The 18587-nt window shown below is 36.4% G+C and overlaps 1 protein-coding gene across 1 annotated transcript in view; it reads left to right on the top strand.

Moving 5' to 3' along the window:
- The first annotated feature begins 789 nt into the window (after positions 1-789).
- Positions 790-18587, top strand: part of LOC100914441 (piwi-like protein 1) — a 57600-nt gene continuing 39802 nt past the window's right edge. Inside the window, exons 1-7 of the mRNA XM_031948407.1 lie at positions 790-988; positions 2714-2801; positions 3379-3832; positions 12216-12344; positions 13875-14089; positions 16067-16188; positions 17186-17269. Coding sequence (XP_031804267.1) covers positions 2724-2801; positions 3379-3832; positions 12216-12344; positions 13875-14089; positions 16067-16188; positions 17186-17269 — 1082 coding nt within the window. The 5' untranslated portion in view covers positions 790-988; positions 2714-2723. The remainder of the gene's footprint in view (positions 989-2713; positions 2802-3378; positions 3833-12215; positions 12345-13874; positions 14090-16066; positions 16189-17185; positions 17270-18587) is intronic.

Genomic DNA, 18587 nt, shown 5'->3' with positions numbered 1-18587 from the left:
CGCCTCCCTCGGCCCCAGGCTCCCCCAAGATCCCTCCCCTGGGTCCCAGGCTCCCCCGGATCCCCCCCCTGCTCCCCAGGCTCCCCCGGATCCCCCCCCTCGGTAGGCTCCCCCGGATCCTCCCCCCCTCAAAAGGCTCCCCGCAGTCCTCGCCCCCTGCGGTCCCCAGGCTCCCCGCGATCCTCCCCTCGCTGCGGCCCCCACCCCCAGATCCTCGCCCCCTCCGGTAGGCTCCCCCCAAGATCCTCTGGCTTTGGCCCCCCAGGCTCCCCGCAGATCCTCGCCCCCTGCGGTCCCCAGGCTCCCCGCAGATCCTCGCCTGGCTGGCCCCCAGGCTCCCCCAGCCTCCCCCCTGCGGTCCCCAGGCTCCCCGCAGATCCTCCCTCGCTTTGGCCCCGGCTCCCCGATCCTCCCCCTGGTCCCAGGCTCCCGATCCTCCTTGCGGCCCCCAGGCTCCCGGCAGATCCTCGCCTTGCTGCGGCCCCCAGGCTCCCCGCAGATCCTCGCCTAGCTGACCCTCCGGCTTCCGCCACCTTGAGCGGGAGCGGGAGAGGACAGGCCGAGGCAGCCAATCCCAGGACAGCCTGAACGCTTGTGGGCGGGGCCTCCCGGCAGGGCCAGATGGAGAATTCGTCCCATCACAAGATGGTCCGTGGATCATGTCCATCCGCGCGGGGAAGGAAAAGAGATCCTAGATCTAGATCCTCCTGTCGGTCCAAGTGGGGCGAAGTCCTGAAGTGTCTTGGCTAAATTGTATGAGATGGATGTCTTGGAATTTTTCAACAGAAAAAAGAGGGGAAAATAACCCCCTGTGAAGGTCTTGGAGAATAGAAAGTGGCGGAGTAATCCGAATGTTGGGCTCAAGGCAGGTGTTATAATTAGAAGGGTTGTAAAAAGATTGAAGAGGTGGTGTGTGCATCTGGTGGACTTGGGAGAGGTGGGACGCTGGGAAGCGGAGAAGGAAGAGGAAAAGAGACTGATTTTATTAGTGAGTTCTGTTTGAAGCAACCCCCCCATCCCCCCCTCCCCTCCCCTCCCCTTCCCCCCCCCACGCGCCCCCAATCCTTCTCATTTTAGGCATGCAACATAACCCAAGGGTCTGTTGGAAAGTATCCTTCTCCCATTAGTGGATCTGGGTGGCTCAGGAGAGGCTTCCCTTCCCTAATTTGTTAATTCCTCTCCCCTTGGGCGTGGGGCTGTTTAAAGAGTCTCCCTTCCCCCACCCTGCAAAGCATCCCCTAGCCCTGGAGAAGAATATTGACAGTCCCAAGGGTCTCCCACCATACACATCCCACAGAGCTAACGACGCCTTCCCTCCTTGTATAGCTCTTCCCCAATGGCAGAATTCTTTTGTCTTGCTGTCTATTTTTTTCTTCTTTTTTATTTTTAAAATTATTATAGCTTTTTATTTACAAGTTATATGCATAGTGATTTTTCAGCATTCACAGTTGCAAATCCTTTTGTTCCAATTTTTCCCCTCCTTCCCCTCCCCCCCTCCCCCAGATGGCAGGTTGGCCAATACATGTTAAATATGTTAAAGTTAAATGCAATATAAGTATACATGCCCAAACAGTTATTTTGCTGTATAAAAGTCGGACTTTGAAATAGAGTACAATTAGCCTGTGAAGGAAATCCAAAATGCAGACGGACAAAAATAGAGGGATTGGGAATTCTATGAAGTGCTTCACAGTCATCTCCCAGAGTTCTTTCGCTGGTTCAATTCATTACTGCTCTGTTGGAACTGATTTGGTTCATCTCATTGCTGGAGAGGGCCACGTCCATCAGAATTGATCATCATATAGTTTTGTTGTTGAAGTAAATAATGATCTCCTGGTCCTGCTCATTTCCCTCTTGCTGTCTATTCTTTATCTCATTTGAACCTTCCAACTCTGTGGGGGAAAAAAGTACTATTGACATTATTAACAGCCATTATACAGATGAAGAAACTGAGCCTAAGGTTCAGTGAGATAACTATGGTAAGTACACATCTTGTAGATTCAGACCAGTATTTTCCAAACTACAACACTCTCAAGTCCAGCACTCAAAGCAACATGTTGACATCCTAAGAGCTTAGGTTTGGAGGATAGAAGATGGAGTCAAATTTTGTATTTCTGCTAACAATTTGTGTGACTGATTGCATGATGGAATATAATTCAGAATAATTGAATTTAGAACTCATGATCATGGGCAAATTACTTAAACCTGAACCTTTCTGGGTGTTGGTTTTCTTATTTGTAAAATGAGTTTGAATTAGATGACTATTAAGATTCTTTCTAGATCTTATTTTCTTTTCATAAAACTGAAAAGCTGATCAATTAGAAATAATGATTAGTCAAGTTTTTTAGCCTGAATTTTCTTTTATGACAAAGGACATATGTCATGACTTTTTCAGTTCTTGTGCCCCAAATCCTCAAAATAATAGGGGGAAATCCTTGTTAAAATATTTAATTTAATGATCATTCCTTTATAAGATATTGTTATTGTAATACAGAATTGAAGTAAATCCATTCCTTAAACCTTATTTGAAAAAAGCTTCCCCCCCCCCTTATGGTAAGCTACCTCTGGTGATTGGAATGCTTTGTCCTAAGTGAAAAGAGTTATTGTGTTGTGTGTGTGTTTGGTAAATACATGTTCTTCAAAAGTTCATTTTGAATATTTAATCAAAATTAGAGAAACTCAAGTATTGAGGAAAAAATATATTGCTCATTTTTAGAGAGAAAAAAATGAGTGGTCGAGCCAGGAAAGGTGGAATGGCAAGAGGAAGACCACCAAGGGAAGCCCAGAGTGGTGCACCTGTTGAGGTGAGTGCTCTCAGTTTTGTAAATGTAGTCATATTGACAACCATCCAGCCATAATTTTCTGCTCGACATGTTTGGGAATTTAGTATCCCTTACATATTGAAGATCAATGGGGCTTATATGTTGAATATTATAGATAAGACCTGTACCAATAGTTAGCAGTCCTGCTGTTCTCCTTCCAATTAGCAACCCCCTTTGTTATTGTTGTTTGTAATTCTATATTCGCAGTGATTCTATATATTCCCTATAACTTCTTTCCAAGTCATTTGATTACAGTAACATCATGCATGTTTGCTTATTTAGAACCCTATTTTCCAGACAGGGATTTCTATGAGAGAATTCCAGTGGTAGCTCATGTTATTTTTCTCTTCTGAAAATATTTAAATGAGGAACTGAGCAGAAGTGTACTGGCTTACAAATAGTTTTAACTTTCTTTGAATTCTTATGCTGTATCTTCCTATTTTGGGGATAATTTGGATGTTATTTTAAATATAATTTCTTGATTATACAATTGAGTTCTCTACTGACACATGAAATTTAATGGTATTTTTTAATTACTATAAATAAATAAAAACTGCAGGGTCAGCAATATGGTACTAGGAGGTCTAGGTATCGACAATGGCAGCAAGTTCCAAAACTGGCTCCAGAACCATCTCCAGAACCGGCTCCAGAACCATCTCCAGAACCAGGTCCTGTTTCAGCTCCAACCCCAATTCCAGTTCTAGAAGTGACTCAGGCAGCAACATTGACTCAGGCACAAGGTGGAGCAGAAACTTTGACTTTGCCACCACCACCAGCAGCAGCAGCTAGGGCATTAACTTGGTCAGAAAGGGTGGTTCATTCACTAGGACGGGCTCGGACACCAGCACAGGCTCGGGCACCTATACGCATGCTACCACCACCACCAACAACAACTGTAGTATCAACACCAGCAGCTCGAGCTTCCACACCAGCACCATCAAGTGAGCTTGTTAGGTATGCAGAGCCAAGAGGGGCAGAAGGAGGAGCTGAAGAAGGAGCAAGTGCATTTCCAGGTAATGTCTTAGGGATAGAATTAAACAATTATGAGATTCTTTTGGTTTTTTTCTTGTTTCTTTTTAAAAAATTAATTTATTTTTAACATTCATTTAAAATAATTTGAGGTCAAAATTCTTTTCTTCCCACCCCTCTGTCATCTATTAAGAAGGAAAAAAAATGAAATGTCAATTATACATGTGAAATCATGCAAAACATTGCCATATTAGTCATGTTGCAAGAAAAAGAACGAAAATGAAAAAATTATACTTCAGTCTTCATTCAGACTCGCTACTTTCTCTGGAGGTAGATAGCATTTTCATTTTTAAGTCCTTCAGAATAGTCTTGATCATTGTATTACTCTGAATAGCTAAGTCATTTATAATTGATCATTGTACAATATTACAGTTACTGTGTAGATGATTCTCCTGGTTCTGCACACTTTACTTTGCATTGGTTCATGTCTTTCCAGGTTTTTTTTAATCATCCTGCTGATCATTTCTTTAAAAAAAAAATCATTTCTAAGAGTATAATAATATTGCATTATTATCATATTACAACTTGTTCAGTCATTCCCCAATTGATGGACATCTCCTCAATTTCTAATTCTTTGCACCACAAAAGACCTGCTATTAAAATTTTTATACATATAGGCTCTTTTCCCTTTTCTTTGATCTCTTTTGAGATACAGATCTAGAAATGGTACTGGTGGTCAAAAGATATGCACAGCTTCATAGCCTTTTGGGCATAGTTCTGAATTGCTCTCCAGAATGATTAGATCAGTTCACAATTCTACCAGCAGTGCATTTAAGGGTCCCAATTTTTCCATATCTCCTCCATTTCTCCTTTTCCTTTTCTATCATTTTAGTCAATCTGACAGGTATGAGGAGCTAGCTACATCAGTTGTTTTAACTGGCATTTCTCTACTCAGTAGTTATTTGCAGCTTTTTTTTTTCATGTGACCATGGATAACTTTAATTTCGTCATCTGAAAACTGCCTGTTCATGTCCCCTGACCATTTGTCAATTGGGGAATGACTCATATTCTTATAAAGTTGTCTTGATTCTTTATATATTTGAGAAATAAGACTTTTATCAGAGAAACTTAATGTTAATTTGTCCCCAGGTTTTTCCCTCTAATCTTGGTTGTATTGGTTTAGTCTGTACAAAAACTTAAATTTGATGTAATCAAAATTACCCATTTTATTTCCTATAATCCTCTCTTCTGTGAACATAAAGTTTTCCCTTTTCCATAGACTTGACAGGTAAAATTTTCCATGCTCCCCGAATTTGCTTTTAATATCAGTCTTTAAATCGAAAACATTTGTTCATTTTGACCTTATCTTGGAATATGGTATGAGATGCTGGCATAAGCCTAGTTTGTGCCAGACTACTTTTCTAGTTTTCCCAGTTGTTTTGGTCAGATTGTGAGTTTTTATACCAAAAGCTTTGATTTTAGGGATTATTAAACACTATTATTATAGTTGTTTACTATCATGTATATAGTATACCTAATCTTTTCTGCTCGTCTTCCTTTCTGTTTCTTAGCTGGTAGATTGTTTTGATGATTACTACTTTGTACAAAAGTTTTGAGATCTGGTATGGCTATTCAATCTTCCTTCACTTTTGTTCATTGTTTTCCATTGATATTCTTGACCTTTTGTTTTTCTAGATGAATTTTTTTCTAGTTATGTAAAATAATTTGTTGGTAGTTTGATATAGCATTGAATAGTTTAGGTAGAATTGTCATTTTATTATATTGACTTGGCCAACCCATGAACAATTTCTTTAGTTGTTTACATCTATTTTTACTTTTGTGAAAAGTATTTTGTAATTGTGTTCACAAAGTTTATGGGCTTATCTTAGTAGGTGGACTCAATATTTTATATTGTCTACAATTATTATAAGTGGAATTTCTTTGTCTTTTTGCTGGATGTTATTGATAGTATATGGAGATGCTGGTGTTTTCTAAGAGTTTATTTTATATCCTGCAACTTTACTAAAGCTGTTAATTGTTTCAACTATTTTTAGTTGATTCCTTAGAATTCTTTAAGTACACTATCAAATCTTCTGCAAAAAATGATAGTTTGTTTCCTCACTGAATATTCTAATAACACCAGTGTCCTTTTTTTTCCCCTTATTACTATAACTAGCTTTTTCTTAGTACATTATTGCTCTCAGCTTCCTTTTTGAAGAAGATTCTCTTGTTCATGTCCTGTTAACCAAATGTTCATTCTTTTTAGGTTTTCTTGTATCCCCATTCTTTCTTATTGCAATTACAGGTACTTTGTATGCATTTATTATGTTAGGAAGTTTACAAGACTTGGGGATAAAAGCCCAAAGAAACAATCCTTACTTGCAATGAACTTATAAACATATACAGCATCAAGTTGTAGCTTTATGCTGTATATATGTAGAAAGTGGATAAATACAAATATGTGCTAAGTATTTGAATAGAAGGTAGTTTGAAAAGGAGGGCACTAGCAATGTGAAGGGTTGGGAAAGGTTTCATATAGAAGATGGAAGTTGAGCTATATCTTAAAGGGAGAGAGGAAATAGTCCATTCCAGGGATAGGGGATGCCTAAGGCAGAAGCAGGGAGGCAGGAGATCTAATATCTCTGTGCAAAGAGCAGAGAGAAGGCCATTCTAGCTAAATCAAAGTGAATGGTTTGGGAAGGGAAAAGCCTATTGAGGGTAAAAAGATAGATTGGGGTCAGGTTGTATGGGGTTATAAAAGCACAATAGAGTTTGTTTTCCCATCAGATTCTCCCTTAAATACTAACAGTTCCTTCTGAATCTGGTTTCCTAGAATCAGTCCCTTTTTAAATGTGTGGGGATACCTTAGTACTCTGCAGTGGGTCATCTTTTCTCTCTTTGTATCTCTTGATCACATAAGCACTAATGAGTTTGACTATCATCTCTATGTAGATGCCTCCCAGTTCTCCATATCCAACACATATTTTTCTCATGAGCTCTAGCCTCACAGCAACTGTATGCTGTATGCCTGGTATCTCCACTCTTTTATCATCTTGGTTTCTCAAATTCAATATGTCCAAAGCAGAACTCATTAGCTTCTGCCCTAAATTTGTTTTACTCTCTAAATACCCTTCTTCTAAATACCCTTCCTGTCTTGGAGGCATCAGTTTCCCATGTTCAGAACAGGGACTCTTTTTAAAACTTCTTCACATGCATCAGTTCCTGACCATTCAATTTCAGATTCCATTGAATTTCAAATCTATTATATTCACTCAACTAGCTATCACCTTTAGTTCAGATCTTTATGGTCTCTCACTTGAACTACAACATCCTCCTAAATATTTTAACTGCTATCCTTTAGTCTCTCCCCGTCCATCATTTACACAATTGCCAACTTGTTCCTGAAGCATGACTCCAAGTTGTATTATTTTGCTCCCCTGTTCAAGAAACCTGTAGATTTCTTAATGTTAGGGTAAAAACACATGTTCTTGTCTGCATTTAAAGCTTTTCACAGTCTGGTACTAGTCCAGGTTAGTTTTGCATCACGTTCCACCACGTCCCCTACTTTATAGTCAAACTATCCCACTTCCTATTTCCCCATACATTCCATGCTGGATTTTGAGCCTTTGCACAAGCTATGCTCTCTTCAAGGCTTAGCTCAAGTTCTATGCCTTTTACAAAAGGCCATTTCTTATTTTCTCATCACCATATTAATTCATACATAACATATAACATTCATATATATATATATATATATTTAATTTATTTATCTGTATATAAGTTTTCACCAGCAGAATAAGTTCCTTTAAAGTAATGACTATTTCATTTGTCTTTCAACTCTGATATTTAGTATATTGTCTTGCACATAGGCATCTGATAAATGTGTTTAATTGGGAGAAATTATTTTAAAAGAGCATGATAATAACAAGTATAAGAGAAACTTGAAGTAATTTAAACTGGTGATTTTTAAATTATCATTTCTAGGCTTTTGAAAGTAGAACAGCAATAGAATCATGGATGGAAATGAATTGTTCTTATTAAATCTATATTATGCTATCCAGATATATCTTCCTTTCTCTTATCTTGTATTAGAGTTTTCTATTGTAATATTATTTTTGATATATAGATTTCTTCTGAATTGTAGTTAGCTTAAAGGCAACAAAACCTCTAGTTGATTCAGAATTTCTAGAGGAGAGAGTGAGGTTGCTAACTTTACAAAGCTCTGTCTCCTTTTAATCAAGCAAGTTAAGACATGATATCATGGATCTTTTTAGAGAAGGAACAATAGGGTTGAGGTATCCACGATGAGTTAGATAAGATGGTTTATATTTAAGGATAAGAAATAGTTATTACAACAGTGAATTCTCATTCATTTAGATTAGCAGAGGATTTGGGAATTGCTATGGCTAACCAATCAAGATGTTCTGAAATAAATATGGTTCCCATTTTTCATCATAGGCATCATCAAGCAGAGCAGGAAAACCAATGGAACTTTAAGAGGAAAGGTTAGCCTGGATTGACTAAACTGTAGACCACAGCAGGGAGAATAACAAGCTATAAACTAAGATGTCACCATATTGTCGAGAGCATTTCAAATTCCAAGCAATAGCATTTCAGCTTTATTTGGCAAGCAATAGGAACCAAGGAAGAACCTACCTGGAGAAGTGAAATTACTAGATTTATGAATTAGGAAGATTAATATTGTGAAAGCAAAATTGGAAGTTGAATGGAGACTGAGAGATATTTAAGAGACCATTGAAATAATTCAGACCAGCAATAATGTCTTTAATCCATAATGGGAGAGTTATCAATAAAGAAGTAGTAAATGCAAGAGATTTTAATATATATTAAAATAGATTGATTTTAGTTGAATATAAATGAGAAAGGAAGATCAAAGAGATCTTAAACATTGGGTATTAGGTACTACTGACATAGTGAAGGCAAGAAAGGAATAAAGATTTTTGGGAGGGAGAGGAGTAGAGAAAAAATATATTTTGCACAAGTTAATTTGAGATGACAATAGCATATCAAGTAATAATGTCCTTCAAGCAGATGAAAATTTTAACCCTAACCTCAGAAATAGTTTCTAGAGAATTTTTTGGAGTCACCTTCATAGAAGTGGTAGTTTTTTTCCTTTGTCCTTTTTCAAACTATGTGCAAAGATAGTTTTCAGCCTTCATTCTTGCAAAACCTTGTGTTCCATATTTTTTCTCCTCTTACCCCTAGTAATCCAATATAGGTTAAGTGTATAATTCTTCTAAACATATTTCTTTATCATGCTGCACAAGAAAAAATCAGATCAGAAAGGGAAAAAAAGAAACAAAAAACCAACCAAGCAAACAAAAAACAAAAAAGTGATAATATTATGTTGTGATCCACATTCAACCGGATAGTCCTTTCTCTAGATGCAGGTGGCACTATCACAAGTCTTGGAATTGGCCTGAATCACCTCATTGTTGAAAAGAGCCAACTCTATCACAGTTGATCAACACATAATTTTGTTGTTGCTTTGTACAATGATCTCCTGGTCCTGCTCATTTCACTCGGCATCAGTTCATGTAAATCTTTCCAGGCCTTTCTGAAATCATCCTGCTAATCATTTCTTATAGGACAATAATAGTCCATTACATTCATTTACTATAACTTATTCAGCCTTACCCCAATTTTTGGGCATATATTTGGTCTCCAGTTCCTTGCCACTACAAAAAGGGCTGCTACAAATATTTTTGCACATGTGGGTTCTTTCCCCTTTTTTATGATCTACAGATCCAGTAGAGAGACTGCTGGATCAAAGAGTATACACAGTTTGATAGCTCTTTGAATATAGTTTCAAATTGCTCTCCAGAATGGTTGGATCAGTTCACAACTTCGCCAATGATGAATCATTGTCTGAGTTTTCCCACATCCTCTCCAACATTTATCATTATCTTTGTAGAAGTGATATTTTAAGATCTTATGCCAAAATGGATAAAGCAGTTGAGTCAAGGAGATCTGGGTCTGAATAATATTTTTGACATATACTGTCATCTTGGGAAAGTCACCTAACCTCCCTGACAGCTTAGCTTCCTAATCTGTAAAATGAAAGGAATTGGATTCAATGATGTCTATGATCTCTTCCAGCTTTAATCTGTGATCCTGTGCTATTTTTAATTTGATTGTCAAACATTTATTTCCCCCATCTACAATCCTATGACAGTACTGAAAAAGGAAGCCCATAAACATGTTGGGAAATACTCATGTTAAAGAATCAGGAGGAGATTAAGGAGCTAGAGAATGATCATAGACTTTAAAAATGGTATAGTCTAGATCAGGGGTCCTCAAACTACGGCCGGCGGGCCAGATGCGGCAACTGAGGACAATTATCCCCCTCACCCAGAGCTATGAAGTTTCTTTATTTAAAGGCCCACAAAACAAAGTTTTTGTTTTTACTATAGTCTGGCCCTCCAACAGTCTGAGGGACAGTGAACTGCCCCCCCATTTAAAAAGTTTGAGGACCCCTGGTCTATATCTTTCCTCTTACAGATCAAAATACTGAGATCTAAAAAGATTGATTTTTTTTTTTTAAGGTCATGACACATAAGGAGCAGATCTGGGAGATAGAAAATGTGATGAGAGAAATAGAGGGAGAAAAAGGAGAACATGATGTCCCTGAAACCAAGGGAAGAGATGGAAAAGATCAGTTATGTCAAAAAATATTAAAGAGTTCATGAAGAATGAAAACTGAGTTAGGACATAGATTCGGTGATTAAGTCATTAGTCCAGTTCTGTCTGCCTCTTTCATAGTACATTCTGTAACTAACAAAATTTTCCTTCATTTTAGAACTCTTCCTCTTTTAGTCCTTTTATCATCTAACAATTCACAGAAACTGGGTTTCCCACATGATCTGGAATCCCAGCCATGCTTTCCTGCTCCGGCCATCCCTTCTTTTACTTTATGACCCCCTTCAACTCTCCCATCCCCATGTTGGTGCTGCAGAGGCAGCAAAGTTGTTCTTGCTTCCCATTGCAAATTCTATCCTTTCTCTTTGATGTCTGAGGCTCCTCAGCAAGTTCTCTTCCTTTAAAGTTCACTATCAAATTTTATTATTGAAATACAGATCATAGTAGCAATTGTCCTGGTCCCCAGGTTGTTCTACTTCCTTTCTCTAGGAATTTAGCATCTACTGTACTGTCTCCTTTACCTTTCCAACTCTTACATTACACTGGAAGACTCCAGCATTCATTCATGTTGATGTTCCCTCAAACATCCTAATCTCCAGTTCTTTCATATTTTTCCATAAAATGACCTATTTCTCAACTCCTCTTCAGCTTCCATTTTAGATTTCACCTCATCTACAAGTATTCCACTTTTTTGACCCAAAACTCTATTATCTGATCATAATCTTTCATTAATCCCCTTCTCTGTATGTGCTTTATTCTTGTTGAATTTATTCTTCATTGTGTGATCTCATTATGATCTACAATTCTTCAGTTTATATTTAAGCAGTTACTTCAGTCTGACATCAATTTACAACCTCTGAGTCATCTGCTCTGGAATGGCTCCTTTCTGTTGTCTCTTGTACCTGGCCAAACTTGAGCCCCAGATAACTTCTACCATAAGCCTTCTCAGCTTCCACTCACACTATGAAGAATGGGACTAGAGAAGTGGTTTCCAAATCTTTTGGTCTAGGGCTTCCTTTAAATCCTTAAAAGGGATTAAATCCTTTAAATCCTTAAAAAGAAGGTGGGAGATGGCTCAGCATATAGAATGCTATCCCATGATTTGGGAACCTGAGTTAAAATGTGACCTCAAATGTTTACTAAGCTGTGTAACTCTGGGCAAAGCATTTTACCCTTTTTGCCTCAGTTTCCTCAACTGTAAAATTAGCTAGGGAAAGAAATAACAAGTGTCTTTGCCAAGAAAATCCTAAATGAAGTCACAAAAAGTCAGACATGATTGAGAAATGACTGAACAGCAACAGCTTTCCTGACTCCAGGTCAGTGCTCTATCCACTGAATTTTCTAGCAGTATTATTCTAAGCTACAATGCTTGGAGTCAGTCTCAACTGTGGAATTTCAACTCCTTCTGTTCCCTCTACTTTCCCTCTCTGAAACTTTGAGTTGCTGTGGCTAGAAAATTCTTGACCTAGATCTTTACTTCTCTCAATCATCTCTATCAAATTTTATTTCTCTTATTAAAACACAAGCTCCTTGAGGGCAGGGATTTTTCTTTTAGCTTTTTATTTGTATCCTCAGCTATCAGCACAATGCCTAACGCACACTGGGCACTTAATAAATGCCTATTAACTGATTTATTGGTTACTTGCTTTTACTGCTTTTCCTTAACAATAAGGGATTGTTTCTTTTTACAAAGTGCCATAAGAACACATGCTATTATGATTCAGGTTTATGTATTGGCAAATGTTTGACTTTATTTTTTGCAATCAGAAGAAGAAGGTCAAGTTTCAGCAAGATCAAAGGAGCCATCACAGAAGAAACAATCTAGTAGAAAGAATTTCCATGATGTTGGTGTGAATACTAGGGAAAAACTACATCATTTCATAGAGTGCAAAAGAGGTATGTCCTGTTCTCAGGAGTATAGTATTATCTCTTTTCTCTAGTACTCAGTAAATAGTGGGCAAAATCCAAGTCCTCTTTTTACTTTGTTTAATCTATTTTTTTTTCTAGTTAAGTTTTTTTTCTTAGTTAAGTTTTATTAGAGATTATATGGTATAGTAGATAAGAGAACTGACTTTGAAGCCAACATACTTGGGTTCAATCCTTGCCACATAATGTTTGTGTGACCCTGAGCAAGACATTTAACTGAGGACTAACCAGTTAACCCTAAACAACTGATTGTGGGATTGTAAAGTACTGGGAAGATTTCCTGCCTGGATATATAAAGGAAGGGAGTTTTCCTACCTGGGAGTAAGGATTTCTATTTCAGTTAAGTCACAAGTCAAGCATCTAACTCTAATCTATTTTATTGTTTAGTATGAGAACATACTAGAAGAGTTGGGCCATCTTTTGTCCTTCCCCCCATCTGTCATATGGAAACAGAATGTCTACTGTTAGTTTTTAAACCTGAAGTCCTCATGACTCAAGTATTATGATTAATTGAAGGAATATCCCTTTGCTCTGGATCCTGGCTGTACCAAATATCACCCTTTAAATGGACTGTCTCACTCATTTTTAGAAATCTTTGCTCTGAAGAGGTTTTTCCTTTAAAGGAATTTGATTTTTTAAAAAGGAGGATTAATTCGTAAGAGTGTGCTTTTTTGTTTCTTTGTTTTTATAATGTAAAGTAATATTTTTAATTAGTGTTACTACTTTGAGATTTTGCTTTTGCTTTAAAGACTGGCTTTGATAGGAGTTTTCATCTTTATTTTGACCATAACTAGAGCACCACAACACTTTCCAGGCATTAACAAACCATGCTGCTATATTTCCTATTCCCTTTCTTCACGCCTCCTCACTATCTATCCCCTCAACTTTTGAACTTCCTTCATTAGAGCATAAGCTTCTTGAGGTAAAAGCTGTGTAGATTGCTTATGTTTGTCTAATCAATCAGTGCTTAGCACAGTACCTGCCTCTTAGTAAACACTTCAGAAATGCTTTGTCATTCATTGTTTTATTCTTTGAGGGCTTCTTTGTTCTAAGACTGTCAGCTGAAATATCATTCTCTGCCATTTTGTGAAAGAAGGCTGCCTGTTTAGACAGAGCATTTAAAATATGTGCCAGAGAAAAGTCAAGTGGTTTGCTATTTTACAACTGATATGGCCTAGGTCAAACTTTGAAACATGTAGGTTATTGATAGTTCTTAAAAAAAATCTTTTGCAGATCTGAGATTTTCATAAGAGACTTTTGATACTACTAAATTAGACCTCTGACTAGGTTCACATATTACTAAAGACATACTTTTATATCCATTCAAATGACTTTTAGATTAGTTTCCTTAAGAATCAGGTTTTTCCCTAAGAACTCTGCTGTTTTGTGCCATTTTTTATCCTTGAGTCTTAGAAAAATGTCTGGTTAGATTAGAAATGGTGGAGAATAAGAAGTAGACTTGATCTCTCACAGGCTGTCAAATCTGACTCAATCTTTCAGGTACTTCAGGGACAGTAGTCCACTTGAAGACAAATCATTTCCGGCTGACATCTCTTCCCCAGTGGGTACTGTACCAGTACCATGTTGACTTCAACCCACAGATGGATTCCAAAAGACTCCGTTCAGTTTTACTTGACACACACAGACAACTCCTAGGAAAACGTTATTCTTTTGATGGTACAATATTATTTTCATGCCATAAGCTACAAAAGAAGGTGAAATCATATTTTTGATTGGCTTTACAGCTTTAGGCTTTTAAAGAAAATGTGATTCAGTCACTGCAGTTGCTAGTAGTGATAAAATATAAATATAAAATGAAGTAATGGTGTAGTCAGTTTTAAGGTAGCTCCCTAAGGTTTTATAGCTGGCAGAGCTTAGATTAAAATTCAGGAATACTTATTGTTTTCTTTGTCACTGTTTTTGGATCCTCTGTAACCTAACAGGATGGTAGTCTTAATAAATGATTGTTAATTGATTTAACTTCATATTTATATTAGTACATGCAAATTTGAATTAAAGTTCTTTGCAATAAAGGCACCACATTACTTTAGGCAATAATTCTCTATCACTTCCCCATGTATCTGACTTGCACAACAAATCTTATTAATTACCTAATATGGACAAAGTCTTGTGATAGTGATGAAGCACAGGTTCTAGGAGAGCAGTTCAGAAGGTGAAAAACTCAAAAGGTTTTATTATAGCCACAAGGAATCCTATACTTCTTTAAGGGTACATGGGCTTTGAGTAGAGGGATGCCGTTTAAAGGTGAGAAGCAAAGAGGGAGAGGGCAGATATACACAGAGAGGAATTGGGAATCCTAGTTGAGAACAAATTCATGTCTACATGATAGGAACTACATGATAGGAACACAGAAGTGGGATATATTAATACAAGATAAGGAGGGTGCTTTGATCACAAAGGTTACTTGTAGGGCAAGAGTATTTCTAGTGCACCTACTCAGGAGAAGGAAAGGTTCCTTATCCTGCAGGATCCTTACTGATTTGGTAGTTAAAGCAAGCTTTAGTCATGCTGACTAGATAAAAGTCCCTGAAATGTAGTCTCCTTTTGTGTGTTATAAGGTTATCATTGATTAGAGTTCATATCATTCCTGACAGTGGTTGCATCACATAAATAGTAAGCCTGATTATATCCTGTACTTATATTTTGAAGAACTTTTCTGTGTTTTTTGCTTTCAAAGATCTCACTTTTGAAGGACAATCCATATTTGGACAATTTAAGATGATGTGGTAAATAGCAGCTCAGTGAGTTCAAATCTGGCCTCAGATCTATCCTAGCCATGTGATCCTGGTCACTTAATCCTAGTTACTTAACCCTGTTTGCCTCAGTTTCCTCATCTGTAAAATAAGCCTTAGAAGGAAATGGCAAAGTTGGCCAGAAAACCCGAAATGGGGTCATAGAGAGTCATAAATGACAACAGATAGTTTTTAGATGTTTAGACTTTTTTTCAGGAATGTCATTAGTAAGGATTTCTCTACTATTTTCTAACATATAATTTTGAAAGAAAAATGGTATGATAAGTATAAAACCAGGTTTCCTAACCTTACTGATTTCTAAGTCACTAGCCTTTTAAGTGTCTCTCTAAGACTAAGCTTCAGAAAAGGTGCTGATCTTCAGGAAGAGAGAGAATTTTCTCATCAGAAGGTTCTCCAAGTCAATAACAGTTTAGAAACAATCTCCTCTTCCTCTTCCTCATCATCACTCCAAACTTATGTTTATATGGCTAATTATATTCTGTATATACATATGGTTACTGAAATTTAGGTTCCTTGTTGTTCTTTGGTATCATTCTTCATCCCCCAAATTCAAAGTGGAAGTATTTCTAAACTAGACATCTCCAGTTCTTTCATTAAACAATTTCTTGAGGTGCATTTTAGAAAGCTAAAGTGTATAATTGATTATTTTTTCCTTTTTAAGTTTCTATTACTGGGTTTAGCTACCAAGGCAATTTATTTTTTAATGAAAATAACTCTTAATAGACTATTAGATTTGCCCCAGGGCTGACTCTAAAATGCTTATAAATCCAGACTAGTTGTGGGGGAAAAAAGGACTCTACTTCTGGGAGCATCTCAGAAAGAAAATTGACCTCCTAGTTCTGCTTTACTGTTTGTGTTATTGTGATTTTTTTTTCATTTTGATTATCTATTAGGCATGTTTTTTATTATTTTTTTCAGATTACTGAAGTATTTAGTCAGACACACAGTGGAGAGAATGTGAGGATAACTATCACTTTAACAAATGAACTTCTACCTAATTCATCAGCTTGCTTACAGTTTTACAATATTATTTTCAAAAGGTTTGTTTGATTCTTTTTACTTTCTTGGAACTCAGAACATTGCACCATTAGGTATCGTAAACATTAGTGAAACTAAGGGCATGTTTGCAATCCTTTGTGATTTTTGAAATCCAAACATGTAGGGGGGTGGTAAAGGATTTTACAGGCTGTTTATTCTCAGTGTAGATGTCGGCTCCCTCTTTCCCTCAGTAGTAACTTCATGGGAAGGAAGATGGCTCTGGAAGAAAATACTTGTAATAGATATATTTAATAGAGACAAGGTATAATTGCTCTGATTTCCTGCTTTATAGAGCCTGAATTTAATCAGCAATTTCTTAGGATCAGCATTGAAAGTACTGGGTAGATAAGTAATAAGCATAACCTATGTCCTTTCTATAGAGCACTGAGCCAGTTGCTAGTAGAAAGGCAGATTTAGATAAAAAAAAGTCCTTCTGTCTTGAACTTGGAAAGCTGAGTTCAAAAAGCCTCAAGGTCCTTCATTAAGTCACTTTACCTCTCTATCTTTCTTAGTTTTCTAACCATAAAATGAGTATAATCACGATAGGAAGGGGGAAAAGAGTAAAACATTTATCAGATGCCTGCTAGGTGCCAAGCACTGAGCTAAGTGCTTTACAATTGTCATAACAACCCTGCTGGTTGGAGGATATTATTATTCCTATTTTAATAGTACCTATCTCCCAAGGTTGTTGTAAGGATCAAATGAAATTACTTTTGTGAAGTAGATATATACATGATAACTATTATTCACCATATTTTGAGATGGGGATGTAGTAGACATCATAAGCTAGCATTTCTATAATCCCATATACATAATAACAATTAAATATATATATATACACACACATATATATATATAAAATAAATAACATTTCTACAGCACTTTCACTTTTGTAAAACACAATGTTGTCTCAGTTTAATCAGTTGATATCATTTTCATCTTGGGAATAAAGTAGAGTAAATATAAATAATAAAACTTTTGTGTGTTTTTAACTTCTAGGCTTTTGAATGTAATGAAGCTTGTACAAATTGGGCGCAATTTTTATGACATTTACAACGGGACAGAAGACTTGAGAGATTTAGGGTTTGTATAACAGGAATGGATATCTATATAGCATTTAACAAAATAGAACACTTCATATTTTCTAAACAAAAAAAGGAGTTATAATCTTTCAAATTATGATATTTTATGTTATAGTTATTATGTTAAATGCTACAATATCAGCTGGGGATTGATTGGCTCAATTTTCTAAAAGAATATAATTATTACAGGAAACTGAGCTCTTTTTCTTTTAGGAGACAGCGTCTAATATCTATTCATCACAAAGTTAATTTTTAATCAGACTTTTATTATTTAATCTATCAGAGAATAATAAAGTTTTACTACAGATATTTGTGGGGGAAAATTTTGATACTTAAAAATGTCCTCAAAATAGATATAATTAGACTACTTAAAAATGAGTCTTTTTCTTTCTTATTTTAAATTTTTTGTTTTTAGTGTAAAAATTCATTGATCATGGATCTTTCACTTCCTTTTAACTTCTATTTGTCATAAACTTGAGAATTTTTTTTAATCAAAACAAATTTGGATGAATGAAAATCATAAAGTAGAATATAATAGAATATTAGTCAAAATTTAATGTTATATATGCTGTGAGATACTAATCTAATAAGGATTATTTCAACATACTATCATCCAATTTTCCAAACAATATTTTACTAAGTAATTCATTATTCCTTACTTTGATCTTGGATTTTTAAACACCTGATTTATTACACGTTTTTGGGCTAGCTCTAGATTACTTAATCTCTTACATTGAAATTCTTGCTTTTTTTATCTTATACTAGGTGGCTTTAATAATTATGGTTTTATTATAATGCTTTAATGAAATCTGGAATATGAGTACATATTTCTCCTTTTCCCCCTAAAGTTTTATTATTTTTGTTAATTTCATTTTTCATGGGATTTTTCTTGCTTTGTTTACTCTTATGAATTATATCGTAATGGTATTTTATATGTTATCTCAAATCTACAAATGAATTTATGTAATACTAAATATTTACTTTTTTTTGGCAAGGAAATTAGAGTTAAGTGACTTGATCAGGGTCACACAGCTGGTAAGTGTCTGAGGTCACATTTGAACTTGGATCCTTCTGACTGTCAGGGCCAGTATTCCATCCATTGAGGCATTTAGTTTTCCCCCATCAGTAAGTACTTAGTAAGTATCTTCTATGTATCAGGGATGGGATAAAGGACTAGCAGTACAAAAGGTGGCAAAAAAAAATTAGTTTCAGCCTTTAAGGAGTCACAATTTAATGAAATAAGCAACAAGCAAATGAATGTGCACAAACAAGCTATATATTTTATTAAAGCTTTTTATTTACAAAACATATGCATGGGT

Source organism: Sarcophilus harrisii, chromosome 1 (genome assembly GCF_902635505.1).
Source record: "Sarcophilus harrisii chromosome 1, mSarHar1.11, whole genome shotgun sequence".
Taxonomy (NCBI): Eukaryota; Metazoa; Chordata; class Mammalia; order Dasyuromorphia; family Dasyuridae; genus Sarcophilus; species Sarcophilus harrisii.
The sequence above is the reverse complement of the archived record's forward strand: the minus strand, read 5'-3'. Positions and strand labels throughout refer to the sequence as shown.